This window comes from Sinocyclocheilus anshuiensis, unplaced genomic scaffold (assembly GCF_001515605.1).
Source record: "Sinocyclocheilus anshuiensis isolate Anshui unplaced genomic scaffold, SAMN03320099.WGS_v1.1 scaffold73, whole genome shotgun sequence".
In the NCBI taxonomy this organism is placed as follows: domain Eukaryota; kingdom Metazoa; phylum Chordata; class Actinopteri; order Cypriniformes; family Cyprinidae; genus Sinocyclocheilus; species Sinocyclocheilus anshuiensis.
Window position 1 is genome coordinate 30,228 of NW_015536460.1, and position 10,470 is coordinate 40,697.

Consider the following 10,470-nt stretch of genomic DNA (forward strand, 5'->3'; position numbering starts at 1 on the left):
GAGGAAGAGAGGTAGCTGAGGGGATGAGGTGGGAGAGTGAGGCTTGGTGGGAAATCGGGACAGGCAGAGAGTTCATAAATGGCCTCCTTGGCCGTGGCTGGACAGGCAGAGAGTTCACAGATGGCTTCCTTGGCCATGAAAGGACAGTCTTGAGCAGGGCACCGATCCAAGGCATCGAACCCCCAGGTGCCACAGCAAAAATGGCTGCCCACTGCTCTGGGTGTGTGTTTACAGTGTGTTTGTTTGCTCACTACTCACTGCTGTGTGTGTGCACTTGGATGTGTGAAATGCAGAGCACAAATTCTGAGTATGGGACACCGTACTTGGACACATGTCACTTCCTTTCCTTTCCCATGTCAGTGTCACAGAAAGACAGCATTGTTGAGTATATTCAGCAACAGCTTAATGGTGTGGTTAAAGAACTTGTGTATAGAGGACAGATTTTGTTTTTTTCCATTGAAAATTATTTTTCTGCCATAATGTAACTCATATGACTTTTTTCTTTTGTGGAGCAAAAAAGGAGAAATTCTGAAGAATGATCACGCTGCTCTTTTCCATAAAAATGCTAATGGAAACAGACAGTGATCTTTTAAATATTAAGGACAATAAACACTATAAAAGTGCTAATAGTGTTGTCAAAAGTACTGATACTTTGGTACCAATTCGATACTGAAATTTTAAAAACATAGCTGTTGTGCTGTATTGGTAGTACCGAGTACCAGGTTAATTCAGTACCCGGTGATAAGCACTGCTTTCAAATATTACCATACCTAAACACAATGTAAGTAAGATTTTATTCTACAGTGTAAAAAGATTTTTTGATCATAACAGGAGTTTTCACTCTTTCAGTAAGTGAAATCAGGTTCAGTGACTACAAAGATTGAGCTTTTTAATGCAATGTAAAGAAGATTGGATGGTTATTATTTGCATTCATAATTAATAAAAATTTGTATATTTTAAATAGTAAAGCAAACTATTAAAATCAAATAATTCCAATAGTTTTTGATACGGTGCTGAATTTGGAACAGAGAACTGCAAGATTTTTACTGGTTTGCATACAATTTTTACTGGTATTGATACCGTCTAGTGAAATTTTGGTACATTAATGTGACAACAACACTTTTACAATACTGCTACATTTACGTGCTACCAAAAATTTTATAATTTCAATTGGACTAAAAACACTTAATGTAAACCCATTGATCAGTCCAACCAAAATCGATCAGAATGACATTTCAGTCCGACTGAAAGTAGTGATGTAGACCTTAAATAATCTGTTTAATAGGAAAAATTAAGCATGCGCATATGTTTAAATTTTATGAACTAGTCAGTAAAAGTTTTTACAACAGTTTTGATGACATCAGTCTGCACTTCAGCTTCTCATTTGATTTTCTGTCCAATCAGATACTCTCTAGAATCTGAAATGCTAAATCTATACCTGAAATTGATCAGTTGTTCACACTTGTTCACAATTGTTCACAATTGTTCAGCCACAATAGAGAGTGCATTAAAGTTAACATAAGTGCTGCATACTAGGGATGTCCTATATACAGTCATGGCCAAAAGTTTTGGCAGTGACATACATTTTGTGTTTTGCAAAATTTGCTGCTTCAGTATTTGTAGATTATTTTTCCACATGTTTCTATGGTATACTGAAAAACAATGATAAGCATATCATAAGTTTTAAAGGCTTTTATTGGCAAAAAATATATAATGAGTCAATATTTACAGTGTTGACCCTTGTTCTTCATAACCTCTGCAATTCGCTCTGGCATGCTGGATATTAGCTTCTGGGCCAAATCCTGACTGATGGCGATCCTTTCTTGCCTTATTAGTTCTCGGAGTTGATCACAATTTGTGAGCTTCTGCTTGTCCACTCGCCTTTTGAGGACTGACCACAGGTTCTCTGGGATTGAGATTTGCCTGGCCACGGATCCAAAATTTCAATGTAGTGATCTTCGAGCCACGTCTTTATCACTCTTGCTTTGTGACATCCTGCTCCATCATGCTGGAAAATGCACGGATCATCACCAAATTGCACATGGATTGTTGGAAGAAGTCGCTCTTGCAGGACGTTTTGATACCATTCTTTATTCATGGCAGTGTTTTTGGGCAGAATTATGAGAGAGCCCACTCCCTTGGTTGAAAAGCAACCCCACACATGGATGGTCTCAGGATGCTTCACTGTTGGCACAACACAGGACTCATGGTAGTGTTCACCTTTTCTTCTCCGAACAATCTTGTGTCAGGATCAAAAAACAGTGAAATTTTTTTTGTTTTTTTGTGAAAAGTTCATTTTTTTGGCCAATGAAGCTTTTAGCAATTATTTTAAATGCGTCTGATCACTCTACACAATAATCTAGAAACAATGTGAATGAACACCACAACAGCTTAAGCAGCAAATTTTGCAAAACACAAAATGTATGTCACTGCCAAAACTTTTGGCCATGACTGTACACTTTTTAACAGTATCAACGTTTTTTCACATGCGTCTTTTCTTTCACTAATGAGTTCAGAAGGATGTCATTGTATTTGTTTTGTTTTGTTTTGGCTTGATTCTGTTGTGACTTGTTTACACTGTGCTGAAAATGTTTGTTTGCTTTTTAAATTTCCTTGTGTTGTGCCCTACTGGGCACCTGGTGAATCGAATAGAATGCTACAAAAACGTTCACAAAATTCACATTTAATTTCAGATCCACATTCCAGAGTTATTCTGAAGACTAAGAACTCAAACGACCTGCTCAGCAGTTACATTAATGCCAACTACATAAGAGTAAGTTCAATTTTCAGTGACACACTCACAAATTCTTCAATAGCCCATGACAAAGAGCCACTTAATGTCCTCTTAACTTAACTTAAATCTACTACCATCTCTACTACCATCAGAGATTGTAAAGTGAAACATTGTAAGAGAAGAGTTTAGTTTGATCTCAAAATTAACCAAGTATCCAAGAGAGTCTTGCTGGTCTAACTTGGCTCCGATGGTTCTTTATACTTACAGTTCAGCTCCGTTATGTTATTAAATTTGTTTAAGTTCAGCACTTCTTCTATCCAGGGCTATCTTAGAGATGAGAGAGCCTTCATTGCCACTCAGGGTCCAATGATCAACACGGTGAATGACTTCTGGCAAATGGTCTGGCAAGAGGACTGCCCTGTCATCATCATGATTACTAAACTGAAAGAGAAAAATGAAGTAATTTTCAATAAAAATATCTATAATGTTCTTAGTATGACTAAATAGACTGTGGATGTGCAAAACTTTGTTTTACTTTTTCAGAAATGTGTTCTGTACTGGCCTGAGAAGAGGGGGATCTATGGAAGGGTGGAGGTCTTTGTTAATAATGTGAAGGAATGTGACCACTATATAATCCGCTCCCTTATACTAAAGGTATTTGCATTATAAGATAAACATTCTTTAGAAAAATTATTGAAAAATACAATTGTCAGATACTGTAATGGAGCAAATGTTTTTGTATCCCCAGCAAGGAGGCCAGAGTCGTAAAGTGCAGCACTACTGGTATACCTCATGGCCGGACCATAAGACCCCAGAGAGCGCTGGACCCTTGCTGCAGTTAGTGAATGATGTTGAGGAGGACAGGAGAGGCTTTACATCCTGTGGGCCGGTTATTGTACATTGCAGGTACAGGAGCTTACCAGACAATTATGAATTGTCTACCGGTTAACACTTTTCTACCATTGCACGATATGCACAGTATTGTCCATGTAATATAGTAAAAAACAGTCATAATTCAGTTACAATACAAACATAAAATCAATCATTAACCATTTAAATGATCTTTGAACTTTTGTAGTGCTGGAATTGGTCGGACGGGGTGTTTCATAGCCACAACAATCGGCTGTCGTCAGTTGGAGTTGGAGGGAGTTGTGGATGTGCTGGGAATTGTGTGCCAACTTCGGACAGACAGGTACAACTGGTTGAGTGTTTTGAAATATAATTACGAAAACACTTATGAATATGAATACAACACAAATTCTTGAGATTAAATATTTGAAGTACTAGGATAGTTCACTGTCCTGTTAACCAACTGGGGACTCGGCAGACCAAGGCTTAGCTAGTGGAATGAGGATGAAGGATGAGCCTGGTGGAGCCAAAGAGAGTGGAAGGCTAAGGAGCAGGCGGAGATCTGGAAGTCTGGTAAAATCAAAGTGACAATGGACCAAGGTGAAGCCAAAGGAACAAGGGAGCCTGAGGGATGACAGACCACAGTAGAGACCACAGAGGGAGCGATGAGCCTGTGTTCACAGGGTGAGCGGAGTCATGGGCTTAGAAGCCTGAGGTGGAGCCAGCGCTGAGAACCAGGAAGCTCGAGGTGGAGCACGTGTGCTAGATGGAGCCAGCAGAGAAGAAGTAGTGGAGCTGGACAGAGACAGTGGAGAACAGGAGCCAAGAAGCTGGGTGGAACCGGCGAAGACAAAGGAACCAGGGATCCGGGCCGAACCTGCAGAGATAAAGGAGCTTGGAAGCTGGACGGAACCACCAGAGTAAGAAGGTCCAAGAAAGTGCTTGGAAGCAGAGTGCCCAAAAGGCCTTGGGGATGGGAACATGGGCAGGAACATACTCCTGAGATTCAGCTCCAGGATGGACATGCCGGCAGCCTCTGGCTTTGTAACAGGAGTGGGTTCTTGGTCTGTGGCGGGTGTAGACTTTGGCTCTGGGTCCGTAGTGGGCATAGGCTCTGCCCTGGGAAGGACTGGAGTAGACAGATGGACTTGGAAAGTAGCTGGATAGTCTCAGATGTGGTCCATTTCCATCTCCTCCATGACGAAATAGCCATAGATCATAGTTGATGTACTGTACTGGGCTACTGTGGTGCTGTCCCTTCCCTGTGAGAGGGAAAGGTATATATAGTCATCCAATTCCTCCTGAAAACATGCATTAGCATGCATCTACTCCTGGGGACTTGATGGAATAAGTAAAAAAAATCCTCCATATATCTTTCCAGGGGGCAGCCAAGCTGATGGAGGTTTAATAGCTAGTCCTAGCTAGACTAAACACAGAAATTTAGGCCTGGTTTCACAGACAGGGCTTAAGCCATGCAGCTCAGTCATGCATTTTAATCTGTAGATTCACTGTTTGGAAGAAAATCCCATGAAAACACCTTTTCTTTCAGCAGCTAAAACAACTACAAACAAGCAAAAACTATAACAAGATTTTCATAAAATTCTAATTGTAATTGTGATTGTTGTTGCAAGGCTTGACTGTAATCATGTGGTGTCTTTTTCCACAGGGGTGGTATGATCCAAACGGAGGAACAATATGAATTTGTGCATCATGTCTTGAGTCTCTATGAAAGCCGCCTTCCTGTGGAGCCTGGACAGTGAACAGCTAGAGGAGCTTCAATTTTCATACCAAGAGATCTGCTATTGCCACGAGCTTTCTGATTCAGGAGAGAAGGCAGCAGATAATCTTTGTGAAGATGGAGCTTTGTGGAATTTTGTTATCTGCGTGTCAAGGCAAGGGTTGCACACATCACAACTCTGACGTTTTCTGGAAACCATTATTGCCGGCAAATGTATTTCTTGTCATAGCTTTTCAATAGCCTCTGCCATGCTTTTCAAGGCCACTAGTGTTAAGTGTCACTGCCCAAGGTCTAGTTCCACTAAATAATGCTTTTTTTAAAACAGTATACACAGCATAAATAATTTATTATCATTTTCCTTCATTTTATCTGAATATAGGCTTGAAAACACCAACTGGGCATTTAAAAAAGTCTGAATTGTCTTCATGATGCAGTATAAATGAGGTATTAAAATTCTGTGTATTATAATACGATCATCAGATGTTTCATTAGAATACATATTTGTTTTTCACTTTTGTACTTATTGGTTAATGGTTTGTAGACATATTTTTTTCTGCTGATGCAGAACACAATTTTAAAATATTCAGACTGTGTTTCCTGTGTTGCTGCTACTGAATTTACAGTGCCACAAAAGAAATGTTTTGTTTGAGCTGCAGTTCGCAGTCTGAATTGAATGTTATAAGAGAGAAGGACTGGATGCCTCAGAATTTCTTTTGCGTTGGTGTTGCTGAATGCACATAATGACAAACCAACAGCAAACCCAGAACAAATGACTTTTATGAGTGGATTCCTTTAAATAACTAACACATATGGAATTCATGATCATTTGAATTGTTCTAGAGACTCACGCAATCTGTCACTGATTCTTAAGTGGATCCTGAATTATTAAGTGGATTAAAAAAAGAGAATCAGAGGAAAAGAAAAAATGTTTTGAATAAATATCCAGTCATGATTCATGACAGCTATGAAACCAAAAGAAATAACATCACAACACATTTGGGAAAAAATATGTAATTATATAAAATATCTCAAATTTAGGAGGTTTTACTTGTGTATAGAAATAAACGAATTATTAAATATTAATAATAATGCATACACAGTTTAAGTGTGAAGGTTCGTGTATCCTGAGACCACAAGGGTTTTGCTGCTAATACTGCAATTGTTTATGGCTTTAGGAATTAAATATGTTGTATGAAAGTGAATATTTCAAATACATTTGTTTTCTATTGTATTTATTATTATAAAAATTATTGTTACTATTACCTGATACTTTTATAAACTTTAGTTATTGTCAGTGTGCACTGTTACGCTACATATTTTCCACTGTGTGGGCTTAATGTTAGGCAGTCAGTGACTTTCATATTTATGCTTAATGATGATTAGTGTGAATTGAATTCTGTAAATAGTAAAAAATCTATCATAACCACAATAACAATATTATAAACTGCACATATGGATGCCTCAGACAGTGAGGGTAGCAGTATAAGCAACCCAAACTGATGTTCTGAGCTGTTTTTATATGACACTTTGGTTGTGGTAGAATTGATTAGTAATGTGTATTGGTACAGTATGTATATTAGAAATGCATAACTTAGAAGTTTAACTTTAAGAACTTTAAACTTTAGAAGTTATTGGTTAATGCTATACAGACAGTTCTTTCCATTTACATTGTGTGTTTGGTCCTATAACAATGTTAAACCATCACCTAAAGCCATAATATCTCATGTTTACATTTTTGGCACTGCAAGTTAATCCAATATGCTTATTCTGTTATTAAACTCTGTCATGTGAAAATGTGTTTCTGTAAAGTGAAACTTTGCCTAGTCAGAAAGCAAAGTACAGGAATTATGATTCTGACTTTATGGTCATTACTGCCAATAAATTAACCTGAGTTGTCATGTCTGGTTTAATTATTTCTGTTCTAACACTCTTATTTTGATTCTTTTCATATATCATACATTAGAGTCGTGTGGGGGTGGGGGTAAATTAAGTGTGATCTGCTGTGACATCACAATTTTGTTGCACTGTGGTAGAGGTCTGCATTCCCGCGGGAACCACGGGACCCGACCGGAATTTTTGCTCCATGGGATTAAATTCCCAAATAAAACGTGGTAGCGGTCGGTAACTCTGGTGTAATTTGAACGGGAGCGGGCGGTCTGTGTACGCGCTGCACGCATGCTTTAAACCAGGGCTGTCCAAACTCGGTCCTGGAGGGCCAGTGTCCTGCAGAGTTTAGCTCCAACTCTAATTAAACACACCTGAACCAGCTAATCAAGCTCTTACTAGGCATAGAAACTTCCAGTCAGGTGTGTTCAGGCAAGTTGGAGCTAAACTCTGCAGGACACCGGCCCTCCAGGACCGAGTTTGGACAGCCCTGCTTTAAACATTTAAACGTCGCGCGTTTTATTTGCATGGTCTGTGCGCAGCATGTGCATAACGATGCTCAGAGCAGGCTGTACCTGTCGTAAATATATGGCCCTCAGACAGAACAGGCAGGTTGTCGATGAGTGACAGAGCAGAATAAGGATGCGACACTTTTTCTAAGATAATTCATATAAATTCAAGTCAAAGTCAATAAATTCAAGACTCTTGACAAGACGAATAAAATAACATACAATTTTGTGAAGACTACACTTTTATTTGTCAGCCTATCTCTCTTTCTTTCAGTAGCGGAAATTTAAATGTGAGATTCTGGAAACGAGATCTAAATTTAGCGAGAACGGTCGGGTGGGGAAGAAAATTATTCTAAGCGGACAGCGGGTGAACAAAGAGTGAATATATAGCGGGAGCGGGTGGGTGCGGAATATAAACTTTGCGGGAGCGGGACTAAAAAAAACAGTCCCGCGCAGACCTCTGCACTGTAGTATATGTGGCTGCCCCGAAGTATACATTCTACACAACACTAGCCTACTAGTAACTATTACACAAAGTTCTCTAGCTTACTGAAGACAAGTAAATAGTCAGTAATAAAATGTGAACAAAGTTATGAATTAAAGCTACAAAATTAATTCAGTTAAGAGCAGTATTTTTTATTTTATATATTTTTTTTGATTAACAAAGACAGCAGCAGGTATATGACGTATATTGTGCTGTCCTAATGCACGGATCCCATATACTGACACCATTTTCCCCTAACTGTTTAGCTTCAGTTAAGACATAACCGTGTTTACGTGAATACTCCACAAGTTGGGTATTTTAAAATACGGAGTGTCTGTTTACACTAACTCCGCCCACCAACATCTGACTGGGATAGTCAACAATGATAAAAGTTTCAGTGGCGTGTGCTTTTTGACGCGATCGACCCGAGTTCGAACCCGCCTTGTGCCGAACTTTTTTTCTCCCGTTTCAAATCTCATATCGCATCGGAAAGGCATGTATTTTCAATAAAAATGAAGGAAATAATCAAAAAGTTGAAAATGAAGTACCGGGTAGGGTTAGGGTAGGTGTAGGGAGGGCTTTATTGTCCCAATAAGGTGCATCCATTTAATAATTTGAATTAAAATGATAATTTACACTCAATACATTATTATTGTGTACTGTTTTATAATGTGCTACAATACTGAGGTGCAGATAATTGCTACTATTTGCAATAAGTAGTATAAATAGCAGAAAATCTTGCTGTTTTAACAGTGTAAATAGAATCTATAGCTATTTGCACGGTGTAAATAGCATATCGTTAAAAAATACTGCTATTTTCACTTAGTGTAAATAGAATCCTTTGCTATTTGCACTTATTGTAAATTGCATCCATCGCTGTTTGCACTTAGTGTAAATAGTATCTATCTCTAAGAAAATATGCTATTTGCACTTATTGTAAATAGCATCTATCTATCGCTAAGAAAATATGCTATTTGCACTTAGTGTAAATAGAATCTAATTGCTATTTACACTAATTGCAAATAGCCGCTGCCTTTAAAATAACTTTGTCAATCTTTGACCATTTAACCCCTCAAATGACGTTTGCTAAAATAAAAAATTAAAATGTTCAGTCTAAATGGCATGAGACTTTGTACGGTTGTCAACACTTGGTAGTTCTACAAATAAAAAGTTAAACTGGATTGATATCTGGTTGTATGTTAGTGTGAATAAAAAGTCGCACTCTTAATGTGATGGGAGACCCCACATTGAAATGAATGGGGAAACGATCAAATTGATACTTTTTCTTTTTAATTTGTCAAATAAAATAATTAAATCCACTACAATGCAGAACACAGAATACACAAAAATGAAGTGGCAACCCTTTCACACGTTCACAATGCAGAATGATTACGCTCCCCCACAGACACAAATACCCCCAAAAAAAACAACAAGTGGCGAAGCATGGCCAACAAGTGGGGAAGCCCCAAGAAAGCTGTTAGAGAGAAGGGGTCATGGCAGATCCGGCAGAGGTCAAGGCCAAAGAGAAGTCAGTGTAACAGGTGCCCCGTAGTAAGTAGGTAAGGAGAGCCCCTGTAGCATTGTAGGAACTGGGAGCCTCAGATGAGCCAGAGAAGTGGGCTGAACAGGAGGTCTTGAAGAAGCCTAAGTGTTTGATGTCCTGGGCCTAATTGGAGCAAGCATCATGGGGTTAACTACGATCATGATCATATTTACAAAACAGATTTTACAAACATGCATATTTGTGTTTGCACTCTGGAGAGCATCAAAGGTTTCTATTTTCAACATGTTTTTTGCAGCGTTGAGCATGGTGGCCAATCACAGACATGTCTGTTGATCTCTTGAATGCATGACCAATCAGAGGTATTTAAGTTAGTCAGAATTTATAGAAGACATTTGGTTAGGGTTAGGATTTGGGGTAAGTTTGGATGTTCATTAAGCCTCAAACTACATTACACCACTTTAATGTTATTATGGTAGCACAATCTGAAATGTCTGAAAAGGTAGAATAAATCGACAGAGCACCGGGCCTGTGGGAGAATTTCGAGTAAGAATGGAGTCTCAACAGCCATTTATGAGCACTATATAGCACATCTTTAAACTAAGCTTTTAAAAAGTCACAGTATACACAACAGTCTTTGAGCTCACAGTATCCTGGACACTAATATTTTAATGATTTATAAGTCAAGTCAAGTCAAGTCTGGCCAGACGAAACCAGCAGTTCAATTCCAGGCTGCAGCAAAGTCACATTGTGCAGAGGACTCAACTGGCT

The 10,470-nt window shown here is 38.7% G+C and overlaps 1 protein-coding gene across 1 annotated transcript in view; it reads left to right on the forward strand.

Moving 5' to 3' along the window:
• LOC107684538 (tyrosine-protein phosphatase non-receptor type 5-like) overlaps positions 1 to 5,714 on the forward strand; it is a 28,137-nt gene extending 22,423 nt beyond the window's left edge. Inside the window, exons 8-13 of the mRNA XM_016481187.1 lie at positions 2,694 to 2,773; positions 3,056 to 3,193; positions 3,278 to 3,388; positions 3,483 to 3,640; positions 3,813 to 3,926; positions 5,250 to 5,714. Coding sequence (XP_016336673.1) covers positions 2,694 to 2,773; positions 3,056 to 3,193; positions 3,278 to 3,388; positions 3,483 to 3,640; positions 3,813 to 3,926; positions 5,250 to 5,343 — 695 coding nt within the window. The 3' untranslated portion in view covers positions 5,344 to 5,714. The remainder of the gene's footprint in view (positions 1 to 2,693; positions 2,774 to 3,055; positions 3,194 to 3,277; positions 3,389 to 3,482; positions 3,641 to 3,812; positions 3,927 to 5,249) is intronic.
• Positions 5,715 to 10,470: the final 4,756 nt, after the last annotated feature.